The sequence below is a fragment of the Notothenia rossii genome, assembly GCF_949606895.1.
Source record: "Notothenia rossii genome assembly, chromosome: 3".
Classification (NCBI taxonomy): Eukaryota; Metazoa; Chordata; class Actinopteri; order Perciformes; family Nototheniidae; genus Notothenia; species Notothenia rossii.
The window spans coordinates 28,385,389-28,413,225 of NC_136901.1; the positions used below are offsets into that span (position 1 = coordinate 28,385,389).

The 27,837-nt window shown below is 39.1% G+C and overlaps 3 protein-coding genes and 1 pseudogene across 6 annotated transcripts; 3 read left to right on the top strand and 1 right to left on the bottom strand.

Moving 5' to 3' along the window:
• Window positions 1-5,616: 5,616 nt before the first annotated feature.
• On the bottom strand, window positions 5,617-7,427 carry LOC307034078 (E3 SUMO-protein ligase ZBED1-like). Its single transcript, XM_079672803.1, has 3 exons — window positions 6,711-7,427; window positions 6,335-6,521; window positions 5,617-6,188 (listed from the first exon to the last, which is right to left on the bottom strand). Exons 1-3 carry the CDS (start codon window positions 7,211-7,213, stop codon window positions 5,715-5,717), a joined length of 1,164 nt encoding a protein of 387 aa, XP_079528929.1. The 5' UTR covers window positions 7,214-7,427; the 3' UTR covers window positions 5,617-5,714.
• LOC307032859 (leucine-rich repeat LGI family member 2-like) lies at window positions 7,382-11,562 on the top strand (annotated as a pseudogene). Its single transcript has 4 exons — window positions 7,382-7,579; window positions 8,560-9,010; window positions 9,207-9,229; window positions 9,703-11,562. The product of its transcript is annotated as a leucine-rich repeat LGI family member 2-like (transcript).
• A 591-nt stretch (window positions 11,563-12,153) lies between these two features.
• LOC307034077 (uncharacterized protein) lies at window positions 12,154-18,822 on the top strand. 3 transcript variants are annotated; one of them, XM_079672800.1, is made up of 7 exons: window positions 12,162-12,514; window positions 13,065-14,993; window positions 15,098-15,267; window positions 15,341-15,564; window positions 15,687-15,810; window positions 15,918-16,018; window positions 16,848-18,822. In XM_079672800.1, the coding sequence occupies exons 2-7, from the start codon at window positions 13,271-13,273 to the stop codon at window positions 17,059-17,061; spliced, it is 2,556 nt and encodes an 851-aa protein (XP_079528926.1). In that variant the 5' UTR covers window positions 12,162-12,514; window positions 13,065-13,270; the 3' UTR covers window positions 17,062-18,822. The 3 variants fall into 3 exon arrangements, with proteins under 3 accessions (XP_079528927.1, XP_079528926.1, XP_079528928.1); XM_079672801.1 differs by lacking the exons at window positions 15,918-16,018; window positions 16,848-18,822 and having other exon boundaries at window positions 12,154-12,514; window positions 15,695-15,809; XM_079672802.1 differs by lacking the exons at window positions 12,162-12,514; window positions 13,065-14,993 and having other exon boundaries at window positions 15,127-15,564.
• Window positions 18,823-21,539: 2,717 nt separating this feature from the next.
• Window positions 21,540-27,526, top strand: LOC307034393 (uncharacterized protein). The gene is made up of 6 exons (XM_079673233.1): window positions 21,540-23,296; window positions 23,410-23,576; window positions 23,663-23,886; window positions 24,888-25,017; window positions 25,115-25,215; window positions 25,641-27,526. Exons 1-6 carry the CDS (start codon window positions 21,730-21,732, stop codon window positions 25,900-25,902), a joined length of 2,451 nt encoding a protein of 816 aa, XP_079529359.1. The 5' UTR covers window positions 21,540-21,729; the 3' UTR covers window positions 25,903-27,526.
• The last annotated feature ends 311 nt before the right edge of the window (window positions 27,527-27,837 follow it).

Genomic DNA, 27,837 nt, shown 5'->3' on the forward strand with positions numbered 1-27,837 from the left:
AAAAAGGAATTTGCATATCACCGCAGCACATCAAGCCTCAAGTATCACCTCAATGCAAAACCTATAGCAGCTAGCGTGGAAGCTAGCGTGGACGTTAGCCCGACTCGGAGTACAAGGACCCACACCCAATTCGCGTTGATCTAACAGTGGCCTATGCAACAGAGAGATTTTATTTTTCATCAGGATATTGGAAGAATAGGAGGGATTGAGGTCAATCACTGGCACTTTTTTATTTTATTTTAAATGGTACAGTACACTTTATGTTGAACTATTTATTATGTTGTTGGTGCAACTTGCACTTTATGTTGAACTGTTTATTGTTTTGGCCAAGGTTATTGAGAGAGTTGGACTGAAATGTATTAGATTTTTTAAATCAACTGTTGGTAAATCAACAAAGTCTGTTATGGCCTCTGAAGCAACAGAGAGATGTTTTCTAATAGTCAGGGTTTCCAATGTTCTGAATGTACTTGAAAGTATTGTGTTATACTTAAAAAACAAAGTGTTATAGTTTACAGAAGGTCTACCTACCTATAGGCTACCTGAATCTCTGAAATGTACTATATTCCTAAATATGCTATTGCTACACTTTATGGCAAAAATTGCACTTTTCTGTTGGTCTTGGTTAAGGACCACCTTGAAAAAAATGAACAATGTTTTGTCGCTTAAGCTTATGTATTCAGTCATTATTCAATGGTATACTAAAATCCATGTGAAAAAAATTGCTTCTCACTGTTCTCAGCTCAAATATTTATATGTGACTAAAAATGCGATTAATTGCGATTAATTAATTACAAAGCCTGTAATTAATTGGATTAATTTTTTTAATCGAGTCCCGGCCCGATTAATAACATAATGATTAATTTCAGATGATAATACTTTTCAGGGTTAGCTCCGGTCTGACAGCGCTTAGCTCTCTGCTGTAGAGAAGATCACTGCTCTAAACAAAGTCAAAAATCCTACATCCAAATGGAATAAATATAATATTATTAATACGTTAAGTCTTGTTCATTGTTTTTCACTTTTATTAAATGTTTGATATTTCCTGTGGAAATGGTGGACTATCAGACATTCAAAATGCAGTATATTTTCAATCTTACACACATATATTCTCCTTTTACATACATATATTTTCACTCTTACACACATATATTCTCCTTTTACTTACATACATTTTCACTCTCACACACATATCCTCCTTTTAAATACATACATTTTCACTCTTACGCAAATATATTCTTCTTTTACATACATACATTTTCACTCTCACACGTATATATTTAAACTCACACATGCTGCTCTCATATTATCATATTTCAATGCACACATTCATGCATTGTCACTCAAACATTCATGCATTTTGTTCTCATATTCATATATTTTAATAGTCATACTTATACATTTTGCTCTCATGCACATTCATTCAATGTTTACATTTAATATTAAAAATAATATATGCATGTCTGAAGACAATATATGCAAGAGAAGAATGCATGTATGTCTGAAGACAATATATGTATGCAAGACGAAACAAGGGGAATTTAGCGATCACAAAGAAAACGGCCAAGACACACATTGGGACCAGAAAATGAATGTTATTAAGGGCTGTAAATATAATAAGCCTGTTGTCAATTTTAGACACAGTCTTATTATATTTACAGCTATTAATAACATTCATTCTCTGGACTCAATGCGTGTCTTGGCCGTTTTCTTCGTTCCAAGCAAACTTGTGCTTTTTGTTTTGAAATCACTTCCGTGAGTTTCGCGGCCCCCCTCGCTCCACTGACCATTAGACCATTTAGTAAGGTAAAAAGCAAAAGGGCAAAAACGCCTCTCAGACGCTCTTCCTTTGACTTTTTTAATAAAGAAAAACAAATGGTCCGTAACACGGACTCATATATGTATTTATACTGTAAGGAGAATGTATGTGCGTGAGAGGACCAGTATGAATTACGGCATTGAAATATGCGAACACAAACCTACAGACTGGGGGTTGGGAGATCACAGGAGTGGGGGGGGAGAACTCTGGAATGTGACCATCCCCCTTGGGAGAATTCCTCCACACATTCCGATGGCCAATTCGTTTTAAACAAAGAGTTCGCAACACAGGACAGCATAGGCAACATGGGGGATGGGGGCTGGTGAACGGTCTGGTCAATGTTTGTAAACACAATTCCCAGCATGTGTAATCAAACCAAAAGAGAAAATGCAGATATCATTCTCTCTCTCGACTCGCTGGTATCTCGAGCTGAGCGCTCATTGGTGTTCATACTGCTCACAGGCTGGGCGGCTGTGTATATAGTGTATTCATACTGTACCCCTCCTCACTGTTTATTCATCATTCAACCATTTACACCTTCCTTTTTTCCCGTCAAGAGGTTGAAAAAGATTGAGTCCTATGTTTCCAATTTGTTCCCAAATCTGAACATTGACCAGTGGCATAAGATCAGGAGCCGGGTAAATGAGAGACTGAGGAGCCCCCGAAAAACAGATCCCGAAATAGCTCGTCCTGGTTTCCGCAGCAGATAGGCCAGTATGGTGTCTGTTATGTCAGTTATTTTAAATAAAACGGTGAAAACTGAACTTTAAAATTGTTTCCTCTTTTTATTTTATTTATTATTTTCGGGACGGGGATACGTGTGTGATTAAAAATTAATTCGCAGAAATGTAAAGTGATCTAACTCAGTTCTATTCATATTCTTGACGGGAAGAGCAGTGTAAATGGGTGGACATATGCATTTGAAAAGCAATATAAATCACACAGTTATTATGCAATAGGCTATAAAAGCACCATCGATAACCATTACCTTTCTCCAATTCAAACTTTGGATGGGAAAAAAGGAAGGTGTAAATGGTTGGGCTATACTGTACTGTATACATACGAAGGCCATTCAAGCTAGAGTTCTTCTGGAAATGTTCACATCAGGCACCTTCAAGTTAAACAATATTACAGTAAACAATTAACACAGTAAATTATGTGGATTAAACCACATTTATTTCGTTAAAAATAAACGAAATAAGATTTTGTTTGAATGATTAAATGTCATCAGGCACCTTCAAGTTAAACAATCAGGTGCACACTTTAATGTGCCGCCACCTCCAGAGTCGGCTTGACTCGGTTTAAAGAATGCACAAATGTGTTTAATCATTAATGTCAGATATATACTAAGTAAATATATTTGTTCAAGATTAGATTCAACTTTATTGTTATTGCACATATTACAGGTACTGAGACAACAAAATGCAGTTTAGTGACAAGCAGCGAAAAGTAATGTGCACAATACTACAGTAAACAATTAACACAGTCAATTATCTGGATTAAACCACATTTATTTCGTTAAAAAGAAAAAAAATATGATTTTGTTTGAATTATTAAATGTAGGGTGAATTGCCCTAATGTGGGACATTTTTGCATTTCAGACTTCGGAAATATATTGCGGTATGAAGCCGATACAATAAATCAAAATCCAGTACCATTCTGAAATCCCCAGTAATATTAGACACTAATAATACAGTAAACTATTAACACTGTACATATTATTGTTTGCCCGTGGGATTAGGATGATCGGTAGTGAGAGCCGTGCTGCATTTTCCTCCGGACGGATGTGATATATGCGATTATTTGTGTTGTTGTAAACTCACGTGGATTACATTTAGTGCATTCATTTCAACTCGCGAACATATGATACATTAAATGATCGTGAGGATGATGATTGAAAATCGTTTGTTTGAGCCGGGCTGCATTTCATTATCTAAAAACATAGCGATGGTTTAAGCTTACGCCAACGTGAATTAAACAACATTATTTTGTTAAACATGGTGATGTTTAGTAAATGATTACATGTCTCTTATTTAGCAGAGAATATGATCCTATCCGTGACATATGGATCTTAACAAATATCCGCCATATCAGATACCAGTAGATCTATCAGCTGTTTATTTCACATGAGTTCCAGTTTTGCAGCTTTTTAATCACGGCTCCCCCTGGTGGATCCATGATCCATTGCAGCTGGTTTCATTATAATTACATTTATTTATCAAGGGGGCGTATCAAGTCCTGCGGGGGGTTTTCCTTTTCAGCAGGGGCCCACGCCGCGCCGATCACGGACCCGCACAGGTAGGCGTCTGAAATGAAGCGCTACATCTGTATAAAGTAATTGTGTAAAATAAACATAAAATACATTAATTGGTATTGGTTTTTGTAAAGGTATTTGTTTTAGTACATTTAAGTTACAGTCCTTTGTTTGAGTAGTTTTTTTCATTTAAAGTATTTGTTTTAGTAACTTTTTTTAATTTTATTAAAACACATAAACAGTATTTGATTTTATATAGTATATATATATATATATTTGATTTAGTTCCAATAAATCGTAATATTGTAAAAAAAAAAAATTGGAGTGGGGTCCCTGGTCAGTGTTACGGGGCACTGGCCCCTTTTGGCCTCCCCTAAAACCGCCCCTTCTATCAAGGCTCCATGTGTAATTGTTTGAATTTCTTTTTGCCAACAATTAACATGATAAACTGTTGTACATGCCTGACTCTCACCCCATTATAACCGTCACTCCCTTACAATACATCCACACTGTGTAGTAAATACTGCCTTTTAGGAGGCTTATAATGTGGTGGTGTTGAATTGGATTTCATTAGGTTGATGAAAAGATTCTGTTCCCTCCTTAAAACCTGCTTTTGAGGTGTTCTTAAAAGCAATTCACCTGTATGTGCTCCAGTAGAGCCTCTCACTCAGCTGAATACAGTATCCAAGGTTTTACAGGTGGGAGCTCCTACTCTGCGAACAACTTCCGTGCACGCTCAGCAAACTCTAACGTCTTTGTGGTTGTCTTTTTCTAGATGGAGGAGATGGAGCACAACATGAAGGCTCTGACCGACGAGCTGCAGGACGTGAAGGCGGAGCGCGGCGTGTTCAGGGAGAAGACCTACCGCCTCAACGTGGAGCTCAACCACGTCCTGGACAACCGTGAGGCACGCATCATTGCTGTGGATGCCCTCTGCATGGAGAACAGGTGAGTAATACAAAAGATCTTTGGGAACTACTTTCCCATATCTCCAGTAATACAACAGACAGCTCTTGAGAGGAGGAAGAACTACAGCCCTCTAGTGGTTTCATTTGTTCTTAAGAATAATCTTCACTTATTTGCCCACAACCCATTTTTGTAGACATATTTTCAGCAAATATAATATATTTTGTTTAAAACTGTGCACATTTAAAAGCTACAAGCCAACAAGCCTACCAGCTGAGAGCTTAGGATTCTTTACTAAAGGACAGAGGTTAGACATCTGAATACAAAAGCAGGTATGGCTATAAAGTAGTGGTGGGCATAGATTAATTTTTTAAATCTAGATTAATCTCACTGTATTCTTGGAATTAATCTAGATTAATCTAGATTAAAATGGCTCATTTGAATTCTGCCGAAGGCATTCAGAATATGTGTGCTACCCAAATAATGACTAAAAGTAAGTCTTTGAGAACGGGTTTCTCAAGCCAGGTGGTGCATTAGACCAGGGGCTCATCTCCAGTTTCCAAAATGCATCACAAACTGCTTGAGAAAGCTGTTCTATGATAATTGGTGATGAAAATAAATCAATAACAATGAGATGTACTTGTGTTTATTAACTGTTTATTTTTAGTTGAACAGTAGGCCTATATAACAGGTTGTAATGAACTGTTTACAGTCAGTAGCTTTGTGTCAGTCAAAGCTCTATTTCTCTTTCTTCCACCAGTCACTCAGGCAGACCAGTTTGTTCACATTTTCTGGTGACAAACAAGCTCTCCTCTTCTGCACAATATGGCCTTCTAAAGAAAAAAGTCTCTCGCATGGGACAGTTGTGGCAGGAGTCCCCAAGTATTTACGGGCAATTTGGGCCATCTTACCATAGACAGCAGTGTGCTCCGACCACCACTTCAGTGGACACTGATCTAGACTGGCACTGGGCTCTACCTTGTACCTCTCCACTGTACTATCTTCTGGTGTCTCCTCATCTGATTCTGAGTCGGATCCCATCAGTAGCAGGGCTGTTTTCTTCTTGGGTGGCTCAGGGTTCTCATCCCTGAGTGGCTGCAGAGCAGGTTCTTCTCCCTTCATCAACGCACTTAGCTTTGCCCACACTGGCTCCCTCTCTGCTCTGGGCAAGCACTTGAGGTCCTTAAATCGTGGATCTAGAGCAGTCGCCACCTTTGATGAATAAAAAAAATAATTATTGATTGATGAAAATGTCACTTTCCAAATCCAACCTCCATATTTCTTCATGACTTATTCATCTGGCTTTACAGTCTATTATGGTCATACAATGTAGTTATCTTCTGGTCACTCTGACATACCTTAAGCCATTCCAGGTTTATTTTCTCCCTCCGCTGGTTGAGGTCCTTGATGAAGGCAGCCTTGAATCGCACAATATAGGCAGGATCATCATCTGAGATGTTCATCGCATGCTGGAGGTGGCACAGGGCAGGTAGAACCACAGAGCAGGATACATACTTATCTCCGCTAAGGAGCTCAGTGATGTACCTACAGACAGACAGACAGACAGACAGACAGACAGACAGACAGACAGACAGACACACACAGCAAAAAATTATTAGTGACAGATTAATTTAACTCAGATTACACATTTAAGGTCAGGTGTTTCTTACATACAAAGTGACATTTAAAAACTTGTATGCCAATTCATGAACACACTATCTTTGTAGACCATACCTGCATGGCTCCAGCAGTTTCTCTAGCTTTGCCAACTTCTCATAATCCGCATTTGTTGGGAGGGCCAGGTTGTGCTTCTGCAGCGACATTGTTGTGTGCAGTGCGTCTCTGTTGCGCCTCACGCGCTTTATCATCTCAAGAGTGGAATTCCAACGTGTTGGAACATCTTGCACGAGTGACTCCTTAACTTTTCCAAGGGAGGATAGTTGGACATTTAGCTCGTCTGAGTTGGCCGGACTGTGTTTGAAATGTCCGACCACTTTACGGCACTTGGCCAGTGCACCATCAAAACCACCTTCCCGAAATGACATTACAATAGCTCTCTGTACAACATGCGCAACACAGGGCAAGTGCTCGAATGGAAGTATCCTCCCTGCTGCCACCATATTAGGAGCGCTATCTGTTCCAATAGTGCTTATTTTGTCAGTTATCCCCCACTGATTAGCGACGTCGAGGAACTGCCTTGCACACGCTTCTGCAAAGTGACGCTCCTCTGTTTTCATCACACATAACGGACAGACAAAGTAAATTAGAATAATTTCACTACTAGTAGTGAACAACTAGCAATTATCAAGAAGTCTTGTCTCTGTTCTAACTGGCATCAGGCCCAGTTCTAACTGGCATCAGGCCCCTCGACCAGGTCATCCCATCAAGTGTAAAGAGGAGGCAAAAGTGTGGGGTTTCTAAATTCAGAATGTGCCTTTTCTGCAGATTTCGTCCTTCATCAGTCCCTGGCATCTGAGTCTCTGTCTGTGGACACATTCAGCTATAAGAACGACGTCTATGTGACGATAGCTGCTCCCAGCGCAGAGAGCTGTATGGTTTTCCAGTGGGACCACTGGAGTTTGCGCTATTTTGCTTCATAACATGTCGGACATTTTGTCTTCTTTCTGAATTTTGAGAAGGAAAACACATCTAAAATACACATTTAAGAGTTTTTCTTACTGCATTTTTGTGTTTGTAGATTCAGTAGCACTGTAACAACCAGGGTTTTTATGTGACCGGTAGTCACTCACGGTAACGCCCACCCAGCCAGGGATTCGCTGTTGGTTGGCGCCTCCATTTCCTTTTTCCCCTATTTAATTAGACGGAGCAGGAAGGGAAAGGTGTGTGCAGCAAGAGTGATCGGTGGAGCAACACGCTCATCTGTTTAGAGACCAGCAGTTAGGTCGTTTAAAGTCCGTGTTACCGTTGTCTGATCCACCGTCCACCGTCATCATACCCTTCTGTCGCTTCACTTCCCGGATTATTGTTTACAAAACTGAAAGGAGCCGGTCATCTCCCAACCACCTTAAAAACCAGGACTGGATTTTCAAAACCGACTGGATTGCTAAAAATGACTGACATTCTCCCATGGTAAATTGACTGTTTTATTTATTTTGAAGAAAACCCGAAGTGGAACATTTTGGATTTAACATTGAACTGTGGGAAGACTAATTGTTTGATTGTTTGTGGGGTATTCAAAAATGCACTTGCTATTTGTGATTATAATTTTGAGTTGTGTCCTTTCTTATATTTTCTAATGTCATTCAATGTTGGGTGTTTGCAGTGAGATGTTTACACCTTTGTGCAGACTTACTAAAACTGACTGACTAGCCAAATCTCAAACGTCAGGAGAGAGACCTGACTGGCACCCCAAAGAACCTAAATAAGTAAACTGTCCCAGCACGTACACCAGTTTCATTCCCATTGTTTACAGTTTTTACTGATCTTTGGAATGATACAAAGAAATATCCTAAAATCCCTCTGTCCAGCCAGTAGTGAGCTGGGGAAGATTGAAAGTGTTTTTCAATAACAGCCTTTTAATATTTGGTATTGGCCCGTTTATTTTATTTTCTCTGCCTTTCAGGTCAGTCCATTGTGGGGTGCAAGTCAGTGGTCATCCAGGACCAGGTGTTTGAAATCGTGGCTCAGCTGTTTGGTGGCTCCCACATCTACAAGTTTGATGAGGACCAAAGCAGCTTCAGCAGGTTTCAGGACATAGAGGTGTCCAAGATCTCCAAGCCCAATGATATTGAGGCGTTCCAGGTGGGCTCTGACTGGTTCTTTGTGATTGCTGGCAGTTCAAAAGCAGGCCTGTCCACCCTCTACAAGTGGAACGATAAGGGCTTTTATTCCTACCAGTCGCTGCATGAGTGGTACCACGACACAGACGCAGAGTTCCTGGACTTGGATGGGAAGGCGCACCTTATCTTGGCGAGCCGCTCGCAGGTGCCTGTGATATACCAGTGGAGCCGGAGCAACTAGAAGTTTGTCCTGCAGGGAGAGATCCCTCACATGGAGGACGTGGTAGCTGTGAAGTAGATGGGCGAGTCCTGATTCATCCGGATCATTAACCCGGATCCTAGAAATGAGCTGGTCGTGACGAGTCTCCCCTCTCCATTAACCCGAGTCCTTTGAGTCCTACACCTGGTGTGGCGTACAAATTAAAACTATAAATTGCGTCACTCGCTACTCTCTTTATAACATGTAAAATAACATTACAACGTACCCCAGTCCATCTGCCTACCCTTTAGCAAGTAGGATAGCTTCCAGAAGTTATCGTTTGGCTCAGGGGAGGGGACGCGGATCAGTGAAACTTCCTGCAGACTCGTGGGGACTCAGAGCCGCGGGAGCCATATTATGCACGAGTCAACAGCAGACTCAGAGATTTGCAAATCCTGACTTACTGTGCAAAACATAGCAGACTTGTGCGGACTCAGAGCCGTAACCGTATAGCAGCAGATCCAGAGATCCAGCAGACTCGTCCTCATGTACGAGTCAACAGCAGACTCAGATTCGCCAAATCGCAAAATAACCCTTTTTTTTTGTGATCAACATTTTTTATTAAAGCAAAAGGCACTGTGTAGCGGAGTTTAATATAACATCAGTTTAATATGCTCGTGAAATGCAACAACTTTTCGGTTTTACCGGTAGGATTTCTACTGTCTTGGTGATGCTGACTCATATGACTCAAATTACTCGTATGATCCGGATCTCTTCAATTCATAAGAATCCGAGTCCATAAAAGGATCCGGATTTGCCATCTCTACTGTGAAGCACTTCCGGATCAAGGAGGAACTCTACCTGGCTATGACGCGCTATATCAGTGACTCCAAAATCCTTCGTTGGGGTACCAAACAGTTTACAGAGATCCAGGCCTTGCCCTCACGAGGCTCCATGATTCTCCAGCCTTTTTTTTTCAAAGAGCGTTACTACATGGCTCTGGGAAGCGATTACACCTTCTCGCAGATCTACATGTGGGATGATGAGAACAAACTCTTTGACCGCTTCAAGGAAGTGTACATCCAGGCACCGCGCTCCTTCACCGTGGTTTCCACCGACCGCAGGGACTTCATCTTCACCTCCAGCTTCAAGGGAAACACGCAGATCTTTGAGCACATCATGATTGACTTGAGCTTGTGAGGGGCCTTGTCATGGCCCCCAAAAGATTGGTGCAGGGGGGAAAAAAGGACTAAAACACACTTTTTCAATTTTAATCCCTTCATTCGTTTCACTCCCAAGTAAAAGCTGGGTAAAGATGTGTTTAGAATTCTTATAGTTTTCAAGCTTGATGGCCTTGTCCAAATATTTCCATGGTCTTTCAGACTTCAGACTGAGAGGGGGAGTCAAGGGGGTAGACAAGCGTAAAAGGAGGCTGGTATTCTCCTAAAAATCCAGCTCACATTCCTGAAGGTGGAATACTTTCATATCATTTGGATCTATTTTCAGTTTAATATCCCCTAATGGTTTTATACCCTAACTAATATACAACAAGACCTAAGAGAAGTATCATATTATTTTCTTATGTTGTCATTAAGGGCATGTAACAGGTGTGGTTGCTCCTCGTGTGCCACTTACCTCATGCCCTCATGTGGTGATTGTTGCCTTATTAGCTCTGGGGTTCTGTGTCCTGATTGGCCCACAGTGCCTCCCTCTGGCCGTGATGAAGTATCACACCCCTTTGCTTTTTCCAAAAAGGGAATGTCTTGAAACCACAAACCTTTAATTATTCTAGGTGAGACCCCAGCCCTTAGAGTGTAGTTGTTACGAGACTAATGTTACTGTAGGTGCTATAGATTATATCGCCTACAGTAAATAAGGTACCAGTGGTTTGTGAGGTGGAGAAATATTCAGGACTGGATATAGTTAATGCCTTTTTAGACTAACATGTGAATGGAATAAACTTTTAGACTAGACTAACTATAGTAGAAACTGATAGAAGCTCTTTAAGTGTTTCAGGGAACAAACCTACATACAAATACAAAAAGCAACCTGAGTTGTTGTACTACTGACATCATCTAACTTTCTCTTTTTCAACTAAAACTTTAAAAGGCTCCTCACTGAAGAAGTGATAGCTCACATTTATGAACAAAATAAAAAGACATTATTTGTTTGTCTAAAATGAAGGAAACAATGTGTTTATGTAAATATGTTCGCTCTAGTTGAGTCTTTTTCAGTCTGTCATTCTCTTCTTACTAATACTGAATGTTAACTTACAAGCTACAAAATGTACATACAACATGGACTGCAATGCCACTACCTGTTTGTCACACAAAAACTGAACAGAACTTTGCACTTTCTTTAAAAAAAATAATATATATATATATTACTGCAAATTGCAAGCGCATGACATTCAAAAAAGGGTGTTTGCTAAATTATTTTTAAATGGACCTAACAAACTCAGAAGTCTACAAGTTATTCTCCTCATTAAGAGAATGGTATTGTAATTTTTTTTTAAAGAAAAGAAGCATATGCAAACTTTATAACATGCGGGTTATTTTTTATGATTTTGTTTTAATCATATTGAATGTTACTCAAAGTATACTGTACATATAATCAGTTGGGTATCAAAATAAATGTTTAAAAATAAGATTGGAAGGTGTGTTTTATCATTCATTGGTCATCAGGATGAAAGGGCTCAGTCATTATGTCAAACCCAGAGTAAATTATTCAATGACTGCAGTTACTCTCATTTAGTGTCTTTTAGCTTTGTTCCGGGTTTAAAAGTGATTTAAAACCTGCATTTTCACCGGTTGCAAAAAAAGTCAGATTCTATCAAAGACTATAAGAAAATTACCATAATAAACCATAGTGTTGGTGATCTACAGTGTTGTCATTCTTCTTTGAACAGCAAGACCGCTAACACCCTATTTCAACAATCACACTCCCTGTAATTGACATAGTTAATAGTTGGTTTAGCTTCTCACCATCATTTGCTGTGGCCCACTGATGTTAACGATCGTAACTGAAAGGCTGCCTTCCAAAAGTAAAGATTGAGCCACGTGACTTGCAAACTCTCGCGAGAGTTTTACACAAGACGGATCCTTTCTCGCGATAACCGCGGTAGAGACTGTTGGAAACCCCGCCCATCTCGCCCTGGCCCTGCAAGTCCCAACAAACAGAAAGAGGCAGAGAGGAGGAATGTCAGTCAGATAGGATAGAAAAAGCACAGCATGTTAAGTTTTGATATAACTCAGGGCTCTCAAGTTTTGAACAGAGTTCAGAGTGAGATTTTGGCAGCGGTGTTTGGTACTCCAACTTCTGGCTCCCCTCAAAGTTCCCATGAAGCCCTCTGTATCACGAATGTCAACGGGGGGGGAGTGCTAGTGGAGTGCACGCCTCTCAAACAAGCCTAATTTGTTTACAAAATTGCGGCGCAACTTGGTGGGCGGTACCCTGGAAAGAAATCTCCGCGTGAGAAATACAAGGTGTGGCGTGTGAGCGTGTGAATGGAGTGAAATGCGTGTGTCTCACGCCAAATGCGTGAGACTTGAGAGCTCTGTTAATAACTCATACTGCTGCAGACACCCCACGTTGACATTGTAAGTTAATTTATCTTCAATCCTCTCAGACTGTTTTAGCTTTAAAATTGTACTTTAGAATAATCCGTGTGGTCTCCTAAAATGAGCACACTCTTGTTGCCTTTCTCCTGTTTATGATCCATACTTATGGTTATTTGATGTAATTCATAATGAATGTTTATTTAATAACACTATAGCCTATGTTTATCCTTGTTCCTATGACCCAAAGATATGAAAGGATTTCCACAGCATTTTCATTTAATGTTGAATTCTGGTTTCCAGCCTGAATGAGGAAGTTCAGAGTCTAGAATGGTTAGCGAGGCACAAGGTGTGGCACTCACTCCTCTCTGGTGTTATGACATCTTTATTTGTACAGTGTTGTATGTAGTCATATAGACGGCTTCAGGTTAAAGGATCTGTATCTCCCTAAATGTAGTGTTGGTAAATAAAATATCGTTTTGAAAGCATTCTATAATTACACGCTAACATTTTAAAAGTAATGCTTGTCAACACTTTAAAGTGGCACCAAATATTGGAACAGTAACATCATAGTTTTATCTTTTTTTCACAGCTACCTTGATATGGAAATGAATATCATTCCACAGCTGGAAGTGCCACCCGCCCCAACCGAAACACATCTTATAATAAAGAGTATTATTAACAACAACCTTAAGAGGATCAAAAAATTAGTAAAGGAAACCAACATTAATTAACTTTACCCATGCAAAGAAGTTAATGACCATATAACTCCACTGATAGCTGCTGTTGTAAATCACAATGCGGATATTTTTACATTCCTTTTGCGTCAGGGTGATGACCAAAAACAAGGCTTCCCCTAAAGGCTTAACACCTCTGCATTATGTATCATTATCCAAAGCACAAGTCCTTTTTGCAGAGGAACTGCTTAAAGAAAAGGCTAATCCAAATGGATGGAGTCCCATATTCACAGTCACACCAGTGCAATTTGCTGCCATCCATGACAGGGACGATGTCTTCAGAGTTCTCCTTTCATCTGGTGCAGCGGTAATGTTGATACATGGGGCTCAACATAAATGTCACAATGAAAATATATCAAAGAGGATTCATGACCTTGCATTGAGGGGAGATAAATTGTGCTCGAAAATCAGATATTTCCTAGATATGGAAATTGCTGTGTCAGAAAAAACACCTGAAGAAGTGTTCAAAACGTTTGACAGTCACATGCTGTTGGAGAATCCTCAGACCCATCTGACAATGATTGAAAGACTTTTTAATGTAACTGGGCTACATGCAGAAAAATACAAGCAGCTAAGTATCAAATGGCTGAAGGACACTGGAAATCTTGACACCTACATTGCAGGTGTCGTCAGTCGCTTTCCAAACATTCCCCAGGACTATATTGTAATGTCAATGGCCACTTTACATGCAGTTCTTTGCACTCTTGAAGATATACCAAATGAGCAATCTTTGGATATAATTTACCAACTAGTGAACCAGCTTAGCTCAAAAGAGAGACCTGATATATGGCAAGCTGTTTTGTCCACACTATATGTGATAACACAGAAGACAAAAGGCACAAATAGCTGGGATCAGAACTTTGTTCAGAAGATATGCAAGACAATAGCTCCTTTTGTAGAGAACCGAAACACAGCTGACATAAGACTTGTCACATACGGCACATTCGCAAACTTACTGTCAGTTAAACATGCAACCAAAATCTTTGCATCAGTGGGGATAACTTCAGTGCCTGAGGACATACTGATGTCTGCAGAAATGAATACAAATGAGAAAATGAAAGAAGTGCTTAAGCAACTGAACGATCATCTCAGCAAGCTAAGCATGGACTCTGAGGACTCTACAGTCTTACCTGAATCCAAAAAGAAGAAGAAGAAGAAAAATAAAAACAAGGAACAGTCAGAAAAGCAAGAAGAACCAAATGATGAAGTTTGCACTGCTTCATCTAATCCAACAGTAGGCCCTGTTGAGGAGACCACTTCAAATGTGAAGCCATTCCATGTCCAAACTACTAAATCAATGCCACGCAGATGGGTACAAAGCAGCGTGAGGTGGAGAGAAAAGTTAGAGAAGCTTGTGAGTACTGATGAAGAAGTGAGCAGAATTGGGAGCATGATATATGTAAATAAAGAAGAATTCTGCATAGCAAAAGGGAGTGACGGTACCCAAGTCTTCTTGGGGCTGAGAGATGATGGCACTGAAGTTGCTATTAAGAAAATGTACAAATGCAACTATCAGGTGCTGAAGCATGAGGAAGGATTTCTACGGCTTCCAGAGCTTGACCACCCATCCATTGTGAGATACTTTGACCAATCGGAGGATGACAACTTTGGATATCTTGGTCTTCAACTTTGTGAATACACCTTGGAAGAATACATAAAAACTCAGGATGATAGTCACTTTAGAAAGAAACTTGTCTATCAAGTTCTCGAAAGTTTAAGGGTGCTTCACTGTCAAGATCCTCCCATTCTCCACCGGGACCTCAAACCACAGAATGTTCTGATCGGTAAGATAAGTCCACAATGTACTAAAATCATGAAACTAACTTTAAGAAAGTAGGAAAAATGTACTTTTTTTCCCCTGAGTTTGTGGTCTGGATCTTTCCTGCAGATGTGAAGAGGAGGGCACGATTAGCTGATTTTGGCATCAGTAGACGGTTACCCAAAGACCAAACATCTTATCGCACTTCCAGAGCAGGGACAAGATGTTGGATGGCCAAGGAGACTTTATCAGAAGAAGACGACACTAAGATACCATACAAGCCAAACTGTGATATACAGGTCAGTTATTCTGTTACACAAACTTAATTGACGTTATTGTTTTGATTGATTAAATGTTCTTTTAATTCTTAAGGTGGCAGGGATGGTGATTTATTATATCCTCTCTGGAGGACACCATCCTTTCGGTGACAAACCCCATAAATGTGAGTACAACATTGATGAAGGGAACTACACTTTGGAGCATGTTCAAGACGTGTTGGCAAAAGACCTCATTGAGTGGATGATTGATGCAGAACCAAAGAACAGACCTAAAGTGGAAGAATGCTTGAGGCACTCCTTCTTCTGGACCTCTGACAGGTACAACCATTTTAAACATATAGCCAATTGGTTGTGATTATTCAACTAATATGCTGTTATTCAACTTTTCTATAAATAGTATAATATTTTCTAAATAGTCTAAAAAACATTTTCATTTTAAGGAGAATAGAATACTTGAGAAAAATGGGAAACAGGAAGGAGGCAGAAAACTGTCGAAATGAGGACCGGGAATTCATTTCTTCACTGGAGAAATGTGCTGTATCCTTCAAACAGTGGAAAGATAAGGTGACTGCAACATAAGTTTTATTCTCTTTTTGAAACCAAAAATGTATCCTTACCACAACTTTTTACAAAGAACACTTATAACTAACTAACATTTGTTTTGATCACAGTTTCCACCAGAGTTGCTGCAGAAAATGGATGGCAAGAAGAAATGCTACCCTGAGAACATGTTGGGATTACTGCGCTGCATACGAAACCTCCATGAGCACTAGTACGTCAAGTCACACTGAATTAAAATGTTACAGGTGTACCTATAAATAATTGATGGTGGCTTGGAATCACCCCACCTGCGTTAGTGTTCAGAGTCTTAAAAAATGTGTTAAGATCTTTATATGCAGAGACTGAAAGACAAAGTGTGTGTGGGTTACACATGACACATGAAAGCCTGTAGATTGTAGCAATATGCCTCGGAAGATAATTTGAAAAACTAGGCTAAAGCTAACGTTAGGATTTCAACAAACTCTAAGCTAGTTAGCTAGTTAAATGATTTAGCTCAACTCAAAAATATACTGTAAATATAATCAGTTGGGTATCAAACTAAAAGTTTAAAATAAGATTGCAATATGTGTTTTCAGTAGGCTAAAGCTCATGTTAGAAAAAAAGGGGCATATACGGGAGGCAAGCTTTATAACAATCAGATTATTTTTAAATGATTTAGTTTTAAGCATATTGAATGTAACTCAAAATATACTGTAAATATAATCAGTTGGGTATCAAACTAAAAGTGTAAAACTAAGATATCAAGATGTGTTATCAGTAGGCTAAAGCTAAAATTAGGAGTTCAAGAAAATGTAAGCTAGTTAGCTAGCTAAATGTTTTGTTAAATAGTATGGCAAAAAGCATCCTTCACACATTCCCTGCACTTTGCCGGACGAATGTAAATAGCATCATAAAAACCTTTCTAGGCATCTAGCGAATCAACAGAAGGGAAGCATTGTAGATCAACTATGATAGAACAACCAAGCAGCACTGATGTAAACAGAATATGCCTCTTCTCACCTCGTAACTTAGAGGTAAAATATTTCCTTTTTTGTTTGCAGTCAGGTTGATGCTGCTCAAATTGATGTGATGGAGATATATCCTGATCTCTTCGGATGTGTTTACAAGTTTGCGAAGACTCAAGGGTGGAATTCAGAGACCCCGTTGAAGGAAATGTTCCTTAGAGAAGACATCAGCACCAGCTTTACATCCACAAGCCCTGTGGAGCCTCTGTCTGTCCCCGTACAAGACTCTCAACCCAGCGACTTGAAGTGAAGAAATACTTAAGTCTTCTAAGCAGTAAGAGAATAAAAGTACAAGCAATTCTGATGTAATAGTTTTTAACTGTTACCGTATAGTGTCCAATCTGAATACGCCTGTAAGGCTTTGCATGTGGATTGTACATAGGAACTATTTCCAAAGGCTGACAGTAACAATGTTCTGTAGTTCATTTTAGGGACCTTTTTTCAAAAAAACATTTAAAAAAAATCACTTTTTAAAAACATTATTATGATGAACTATGCTACCTGTATTTGCAACATTATTTTTGTATGGCTTCAGTCTATTTATTTTACCACTTATTATACATGATGATGAATACAAACATCAGGACATTGAAAAAGTTAAACCACTGAATTAGCTGCATCTCAAATTAATAACTATTTTGATGCATCAATATTACCAGTAAAATACCTGAGACTGACGAAGTTCTACATTTTAAAGATTTTACTGTTGACATTTTTTTTTCCACTACAGTTTTTTTTAAATCACATTTACATTTTAGAATATTTTATAATTTTGTATTACCATGATATTGCTATAATATGTTGGGGGAGCAGAAAGTGAGGGAGTTGATGTAATGAACTCTGAACTATACATACATAGACACTGATAGAAGCTCTTTAAGTGTTTCAGTGATGTCAGGGAAACAAACCTACATACACTGTTGTACTAATAGAATCATTTAACTTTTTATTTTTAAACTAAAACTTTAAAAGGCTCCTCACCGAAGAAGTGATAGCTCAAATATATGTATGTAACTTATAAGCTACAAAATATACATACAACATGGACTGCAATGCCACTACCTGTTTGTCACACAAAAACAGAACAGAACTTTGCACTTACTTTAAAAAAACTAATAAAAAATCATTACTGCAACTTGCAAGCGCATGACATTCAAAAAAGGGTGTTTGCTAAATTATTTTTAAATGGACCAAACTCAGAAGTCTACAAGTGCTTCTCATCATTAAGAGAATGGTATTGTAATTTAAAAAAAATAAAAAGCATACTGGAATATACAGCTTTATAACATGCAGGTTATTTTTGTATGATTTAGTTTTTTAAGCATATTGAATGTTACTCAAAGTATACTGTAAATATAATCAGTTGGGTATCAAAATAAATGTGTAAAAATAAGATTGGAAGGTGTGTTTTATCATTCTTTGCATTGGTCATCAGGATGAAAGGGCTCAGTCATTAAGTCAAACCCAGAGTAAATTATCCAATGACTGCAGTTACTCTTATTTAGTGTATTTTAGCTTTGTTTTGATAGGCTTCAACTTCCGGGTTTAAAAGTGATTTAAAACCTGCATTTTCAGTGGTTGACAAAAGTCAGATTCTATCAAAGTCTATAAGAAAATTACCATAAATATCACTTTTCTTACCTTACATTTTCCTGACAAGTGCATGGTATCGATCTCTAGTTCCAAGTGTCTGTCAATACAGCGTGATGTGTATTTAAAAAATGATGTTCTCTTTTTCAGTAAAATAGACGCTAAAGCAGCGTATGCTTAAGGGCGGAGCAATTGTGTGATTGAAAGGTTTCTACAACAGTGTTGTTTGCTTTTGGTGTGTCCAGTGTTTTGGTTTTCAAACCTTAACCCTTTCACAGTCTGTTTTTAGTTTATGGTAAAATGTTTCCCGCCTAAAATGTATTTTCCACGTTCAGTTGTTTTCGCTCTTGTGTCTCTTGTGGTTAAAAAAAAGAAATATGACATCCAAAATGCTTTATTAAAAATAATTGTTATTAACGTATCTGTGGCTATATCCATATTTTGTATTCACTCTAAGGCTGAAACCTCACTGTTTTGGTTTAGTGGATTAAGCAGCAGGTGGATTTTCAGTGAAAAAGCTCTCATGAGACATGGTGCTTTACCTGCTAATCTAAAAAATGCAGAAATGTTCCAATAGACACATTATGTTACCAAACACCATAATATAATTCAATGTGAGCTTTCATAGGAGGCCTCTGCTCACAGTTAAACCACAAAAAAGAAAAGGACTGTGGGATCATAAATCTACAGTTCAACAGTCAGTCAGCAATAAAGGGTTACAAATGAACAAATCAAGAGTTTAGAGTTAAGGTGGCCGCTTCCTTTACAGATATACAGATCAGATATACAGTGGGAGGGGTGTAGATCACCAGCCACTGAGATTCATTGGGTTTCTGGCTCGAATACGGTAGATATCAGTAGCGTGGCGTGGGGAAAAAATTAGGGGAAGCCAATAATACATCCTTTCTTTTGGGGTGGGGGGGGGTGTGGTGGTCAATGTAATAATGAAACCAGATGAGTGATTACAGCGCCCGGTATCATTTTACACACATTTGTATCATACAGATGCAGGACTTACACACGCCTGTTATCTGACCGACAGGTCCGCGCGCACTCTCCAGCCGAAACTCTAATAAGCATTCATTCACAAACTAAATCAGGAGACCTTTAACGTTTTACGTCTGGTTCGCTCCTTTGTTCCTCGCTGTACACAGCTCCAGTTTGGGCATTGGCCTGTCATCAGATTGTATTTGTTGTTGCTGCTGCAGCGGAAGTTTAGTCCAATTATTTTTGATGAAATACTCCAGATCTCCACCCTCCATAATTGCTCTTGCTTCAGTTGCTTGCTACTTTCTCACTGCGGTGAGAGTGGTGCAGTGACGCTAATTATAAAAGTAGGGTAGACATGTGGATATTATCCGACTGAACAAAACGTGCATTTACCTAACAGGTTCGTTTTCCACTGACCTTTTTTCGAGCTATTTTCCAAAATCCTATGGAGAAATCCCATTGCTATTTTGTCGAGGGAAACCGAGCGCAGCTTACTTCCGCTTTTTGGGACGCGTCACTGCACCACTAAGTTGATGCGATTTGATTGGATTGTGAGGCAAGGGAAGCCAGCCGCCTCTGGCTTCCCTTGCCATGGCCCTGACCAATCACAGGTTGGCAGGGGCATGACGTGAGCCTCATCTGATTGGTCAATCCCTCCATTTTTTTTCAACAAGGGAAGCAAATTTTGGCTGGCCTCCTCTCGCAACAGAGAGTGCAATCTACTGTTTCACAATAACATCTAGAGGGGCGCTGTTTCACTCTTTGTAAAATACTCAATGAGAATGGGGGAGAGACGGGCCGGCAGCAACACACAACAAAGAATTTCCGAAACTAAACGAAGTGTTTTTATTTATTTATTAAAATTATAACTACAATCCGAAAAAACAGGGGAAGCCTGGCTTCCCTTGGCCTCCAGGAGAAAACGCCACTGGTAGATATAGGGGCAAATAGATGGCTGATACATCTGTATCGCTGATCTGGCATCCCGATAATTTAAAGCTGTTACCTTTACAAATCCAGTGGGCACGAACATCACATGTGCACGTCTACATTACAGAGCTACATAACATGTAGCTGATAACCCTCTAACTCAGAATGTTTCATATCCTAACCCTAAACCCATTTTATGTGCCTAGTTTGATGTTGTAAGTAGCACAGTTTACTGCAAAAAGTCCTAGCAGAATAATACAATCTGAAAGTTGAACCATTGTCAGATAGAACCTGTTTGTCTTTCTGTTCATCCATTAGAAAGATGGCAAAAGGGCTTATTTACACCAACAGCTTGGTTTAATTAGCTTAAAAACTGTTTTTCTGTCAATGACACAGTTGTTGGTTCTTCTATAACTCCAGCAGTGGCCCAAAAAGTTTAGGTTCCTGGTTATTTACACTGTGTTGTCTTGGAAATGCAGGCTGCCATTTAAGATATCGATCTCTTTTCCTATTTCTTGCCTCATACTGTCGGATCTTTCTAAAGAGACATAGAGGGAGCGGTAGAGACTGTTGGAAACCCCACCCATGTCGCCCAGCTGGTCCCAACAGACAGCGAGAGGCAGACAGGAAGTGTGCCAGAGTCGGATAGGACAGAAAAAGCACAGCATGTTAAGTTTTGATAAAACTCATACTGCTGCAGACACCCCACGTTGACATCGTTAGTTAATTTCTCTTCAATCCTCTAATACTGTTTTAGCTTTAAAATTGTATTTTTAAAATAATCCGTGTGGTCTCCTAAAACAAGCACACTTACGTTGCCCTTCTCTTGTTTATGATCCATTCTTATGGTTATTTGATGTAATTTATAATGAATGTTTATTTAGTAACACGATATGTCATCCTTGCTCCTATGACTCAAAGATATAAATTGCTATTTCCACAGCAATGGTCATTTAAAGTTTAATTCTGGTTTCAAAACTTTAAAGTGGCACCAAATATTGGAAAAGTAACATCATAGTTTTCTCTTTTTTTGTCACAGGTACCTTGAAACCAATAAATGAATATGATTGCAAAGGTACAACTGTTTCCTCCCCCAAATGAAACACATCCTATAATAAAGAGCATTATTAACAACAACCTCAAGAAGCTCAAACAATTAGTAAAGGACACCAACATTAATGAACTTTACCCATGCAAAGAAGTTAATGACCATATAACTCCACTGATAGCTGCTGTTGTAAATCAAAAAGTGGATATTTTGACATTCCTTTTGCGTCGGGACGCTGACCCAAACGAGGCTTCCAGTAGAGGCCTTAGACCTCTGCATCATGTCTCACAATCCAAAGCACCAGATATTTTCATAGAGAAACTGCTTGAAGCCAAAGCTCATCCAAATGGATCGAATCCAATGTATACCCCTCTGCAAGCTGCTGCCATCCATGACAGGGACGATGTCTTCAGGGTTCTCCTTTCAGCTGGAGCAATGGTAACACCGTTGCCTGGTGTTCAACATAAATTACACAATGAAAAAATATCTCAGATGATTCATGACCTTGCATCGAGAGGAGATAAATTGAGCTCCAAACTCAGGTATTTCCTAGATATGGAAATTGCTGTGCCAGAAAAAACACCTGAAGAAGTGTTCAAAACGTTTGACAGTCACATGCTGTTGGAGGATCCTCAGACCCATCTGACAATGATTGAAAGACTTTTTAATGCAACTGGGCTACATGCAGAAAAATACAAGCAGCTAAGTATCAAATGGCTGAAGGACACTGGAAATCTTGACACCTACATTGCAGGTGCCGTCAGTCGCTTTCCAAACCTTCCCCAGGACTATGTTATAATGTCAATAGCCACTTTACATGCAGTTCTTTGCACTCTTGAAGAAATACCAAATGAGCAAGCTTTGGATATAATTTCCCAACTACTGAACAAACTTAGCTCAAAAGAAAGACCTGATATATGGCAATCTGTTTTGTCCACTCTATATGTGATAACACAGAAGACAAAAGGCACAAATAGCTGGGATCAGAGCTTTGTTGAGAAGATATGCAAGACAATAGCTCCTTTTGTAGAGAGCCGAAACACAGCTGACATAAGACTTCTCAGATACGGCACATTCGCAAACTTACTTTCAGTTAAAAATGCAACCAACATCTTTGCATCAGTGGGGATAACTTCAGTGCCGGATGACATACTGAGGTTTGCAGAAATGAAAGCAAATGAGAAGCTGAAAGAAGTGCTTAAGCAACTGAAAGATCATCTCAGAAATCCAAGCATGGACTCTGAGGACTCTACAGTCTTACCTGAATCCAAAAAGAAGAAGAAAAAAAAGAAGAAGAAAAATAAAAACAAGGAACAGTCAGAAAATCAAGAAGAACCAAATGAGAAAGTTTGCACTGCTTCATCTAATCCAACAATAGGCCCTGTTGAAGAGACCACTTCAAATGAGAAGTCATTCCATGTCCAAACTACTGAATCAATGCCACGCAGATGGGAACAAAGCAGCGTGAGGTGGAGAGAAAAGTTAGAGAAGCTTGTGAGTACTGATGAAAGTGAGGAAACCAGAATAGGGAACATGATATATGTGGATAAAGAAGAATTCTGCATAGCACAGGGAAGCAATGGCACTGATGTCTTCTTGGGGCTGAGAGATGATGGCGCTGAAGTTGCTATTAAGAAAATGTATAAACGCAACTATGCATTGCTAAAGTGTGAAGAAGAATTTCTACGACTTCCGGCTCTTGATCATCCATTCATTGTGAGATACATTGACCAATCACACGATAAACACTTTGGATATCTTGTTCTTCAACTGTGTGAATACACTTTGAAAGAACACATTGAAACTCATGATGATGATGGCCGGAGAAAGGAACTTGTCTCTCAGGTTCTCGAGGGTCTAAGTGTTCTTCATTGTCAAGATCGTCCCATTCTCCACCGGGACCTCAAACCACAGAATGTTCTGATCGGTAAGATACGTTTACAAAACAATTAAATAATGAAAATAACTTCCGAAAAATATTTAATTTTAAAGCTCTGTCAAAAATATTGTTCCTGATTGTTTTCCTGATTTATCTTTCAGATGTGAAGGGGAAGGCACGAGCTGATTTTGGCATCAGTAGACGGTTACCCAAAGACCAAACAACTTGTCTCACAGACAAAGCAGGAACAAGTTGCTGGATGGCCAAGGAGACTTTATCAGAAAAGGACAACACTAAGATAGGGTACAAGTCAAACTCTGACATACAGGTCATTCGTTCTGCTACTCAAATGTTATTGGTCACTATGTGTACAAATACTTCCTCAATTGCTTAAATGTTGTGTTTATTCTTAAGGTGGCAGGGATGGTGATTTATTATGTCCTCTCTGGAGGACACCATCCTTTTGGAGACATATCCTATGAATGTGAGAACAACATTGTTAAAGGAAACTACACTTTGGACCATGTTCAAGATGTGCTGGCAAAAGACCTCATTGAGTGGATGATTGATGCAGAACCAAAGAACAGACCTAAAGTGGAAGAATGCTTGAAACATCCTTTCTTCTGGAAACATTACAGGTACAATCCCATCTATCATGGCCAATTGATTAAATAAACAGATTCTCTATTATTTGTTTGTTTTATGGCATAGCGTTAACAAGACTTAAGGCAGGGGTATCCAACTCAATTTCATTGTGGTTCACATTAGCATTATGGTTGCACTGAAAGGGCCGGTTGTAACTTTAAGACTATATAAATATACATAATATATATTAAATAATGTATTATATTACATTATTGGCTCTGCATTGGATCATTATCAGTTCTGGTAATAACTTGAAAGCAAATATTCAACAATTACACCAATTGTATTGTTTATTATATTCTTGGCAAGCTCTTGCGGGCCGCTTAAAATGAGGTTGCAGGCCGGATTTGGCCCACGGGCCTTGAGTTTGACACCCCTGACTTAAGGTCTTCAGCAAGTGAGTCTGTTCTAATAGGCATACATGCTATGTCTCGGTGACTACGTTCACTTCTTACAAATAACATGGTTTTCCCTCAGAAACCTAGTAGAGAACCAATTCAACATTTAAATGAATGATGGCACTAGAGAAAAGTAAATGTTCATCAATCATTTCCGTACTCACTTTCATAGCAATCCATCCAATAGATGATGAGATATTTCAGTCTGAACCAAGATGGTGGACTGGCCGACTAACTGCCTAACCACCCAAAGAGCAGCTAGCATGATTAGTCAAAATCAAACAATACATTTAAATAATAAGATTTTCCTTAAAGTCATATCTGATTTTGTCATCAACTGCTGTTATTGAAATATTCCCCAAGTGTGTAGAATGTCAGCTTTTTTAAACAAGACAGTATGACAAAAAGGTTTGAGTTGCTTTTATTTTGTCAAAGATGTAGCCCTAGGATTAAAGTGTTAGCCAAATGATTAAAGTCATGCCAAGTACTAATACCTATTGCTATCTCTCGAAAAATTAACAGTCTGTATCTACACTGTCCTTTGTAGAAAATAGACATTCAAAGCTTTCTCCCTAAATATACATTTTATCTTTCAGGAAAGTAGAATACTTGAAGAAGATTGGAAACAGGAAAGAGGTGGAAAGATATAAAGATGCTGACCAGGAATTAATTTCTTCACTGGATGAGTGTGCTGGGGATGGAGCCTTTAACGGGTGGAAACATACGGTGACCATACCATAACACTTATTCTTTATTTGATAACCCACTTTTTTGTATTACTGAACTCCACCTTTAAACTAACTAACTATATATCTTTCATCAGTTTACACGAGAGTTGCTGGAAAAGATGGAAGGCAAGAAGAAATGCTACCCACACAACACGTTGGCATTACTGCGCTTCATACGAAACCTCCATGAGCACTAGTAAGTCAAACTGAATTACAAATCATTAGGGGCTTTAATCCTATCCTCATCATCATATTTTCTTACTTATTACTCTAGATATTCTTTTACTGGAAGGAATACATTTTTTGTTATTGCCACTAGGACAACATTTCCGAAAATAAATGCACCTTCATTGTACTGGTGTGAGGGCAGGAAGTGCAAAATGATACTCAGTAAACTGAGATTAGGTCATTTGACAAGTAATATTCCTTCTAACTTCAGGATAAATGAAGTATTTCTTTATGATAAGTTTCTGAATGTTTTTCCTGGTGTAACTTTTCAATTCACTTTAGCTTTCAGTTCTTTTCAATAGGCCGCAGGCAAAAATATAGGAACCACTGGCCAATTGCAGACGAATGTCAGGGAGGTTTTTCGTAATACTGTTTTATTTCTCTTTTTTTCAGTCCCAAGGACGCAGCCACATTGGATCTGTTGATGTTGTTTCCTAATCTCATGGAGTATGTTTATATATTTGCCAGAAGCAAAGGGTGGAATAACGAGACACCTCTGATGGAAATGTGTAGAACAGAAGTGTCACAAATATACGGCATCACCACCATAGTTGCACCAACACCGAAGAACTCTGAAGAGGATGCCCCGCTCTCTGTTCAAGAATCTCCATGCATCGCTACTCTGCCAACTGCAAATGATGGTTATGCAGAGTAATACTTAAATGTTGACTATACAGTTGCCAATCTTAAGAATGTCTTTTGGATTAATAACTTGTTTTCAAGGGAAGATTTTACTTGAATTAATAAATAGGCCCACGTTTAACTATAATGTAGTGTTATTAGACCCTCCAGAAAAACGCGATTCTGCGATCGCAGAATTTACCGCATAATCAGCAAAATGACGCAGATTTTTAAAAGGCCGCATATTTATCAAAAGGCCGCATAATCCCCGCATTTTTTCTCACAAAGTTGAGAAAAAAATAAGTTAACTCGTCTTGACGTGACGTAATCGGCTCGCGCATCACAGAATGTAAACAACACTGTACAGAGTGAACGTGTGGAGCTCACACGATAGAGAAAACACCAAGATGAAAAAATCTAATCCATCTCATTTACCGACGAACATTTCTACTAAAGACCGGGCAAAAAGTGGGGGGAAACTATTCTGCACCCCGTGCAACTGTGTGTTGGAGCATAAGAGAAAATCGACGGTGACGACCCACTTTGATTCATTCAAACATTCGAAAATGCTTTCTGCTGCTGCGGACAAGAAAGCCAAACAACTCACGTTCACCGAGGCATCAACCTCCAAAACCCTTTCGAGGGCTACAAGAAATGAAGTGAGTAGCCTACAAGATTGAAGCTGGTCAGATAAAGATCGAGTAAATGAAAACAGAATGAGGCGGAGAAGTGTGTGTGTGTGGGGGGGGGGGGTGTGTGTGTGTGTGTGAGATTAAAATAGCCCAATTGCTTTTACAATAAATAAACATTGAATGCGTTTAATTGAATAGTAAAGGGGTTTAACGTTAGTGGCAGGTTGTGTGTGAGAGAGAATAAATAAGACAGCCAAATATTTAAAAAAATTGTTATTATTTTTTCCCGCATATTTAGCATATTTCGCAACTTTCCGCATATTTCGCAACTTCCTGCAATTTCACCGCATAGAATCACATAAAAACCCCGCATGTTTAATCGCATAATCAAGGATTTTAGCCCGCATAATAAAGGAATTTAGCCCGCATAATCAAGGATTTTTGCCCGCGTTTTTCTGGAGGGTCTATATAATACAAGATTGAAAACACTTTTCTAATGACGCTAAAAGACCAAAGAATGCTTTATTATTTTATACACATAGTGCCTTTGCAGATACGATGTTCCTCTATACTTAAAAATGTTCCGTGACTTTTTAGGGGGGGGATTTTTAAATATTGTTAACAAACAATTTTTAATATTATTTTAATTAACTTTTCATTTCTGAGCTCGTATTAGATTTGCTGTTACATTTAGGGAATTATTTTCTAATCTGAAACCAAAGTTTGATAGCTAATAATTGGCCGTTGGTCATCAATATAGGGAATGGGGAATAATCAGGCATTTTGGTGGTGGTTTTGGCTCAGTGGGCTAGAGAGCATTGACCATCAGATCAAGAGGCATTGGGGAACACCAGTACGAAACCCGCCTCTGCCGCCACTGCGTCAAATTAGGGTCTAGACATTTGACCCTAATTGGCTCCTGTGGGTATTGTCCACAGGAATAACTGTTACATGTCTAATATGTGTAATATGTAATGTAAAACGCTTTGAAAACATGGAAAAGCGCTCTAATAAAAATGCAATGAATTATCGTTATTATTATTTTAGCAAAGTAATTTATGTGTGGTGTTGAATATTTTGTCTACAATTGATGTGTCTGTTATGTGCTCCCCTCCTTGTCTTCTTTCTCTCTCCCTATATTGTGCGGGTGCACCTAATCTGCCCCTGGCTCCGCCTCTGCCCAGGTGTTCCAAATTCCACTCAATCACGGAAAGAGAAGCTGGAGGAGAAGGATGTATTGCCTTTTCTGACGCCAGGAAACACTCTCCTCTGAAAACCCTTTGTGTGTAGTTGGGCTTGAGCGATAGTGTGTCTTGTAGACTTGATTATATTTAGCC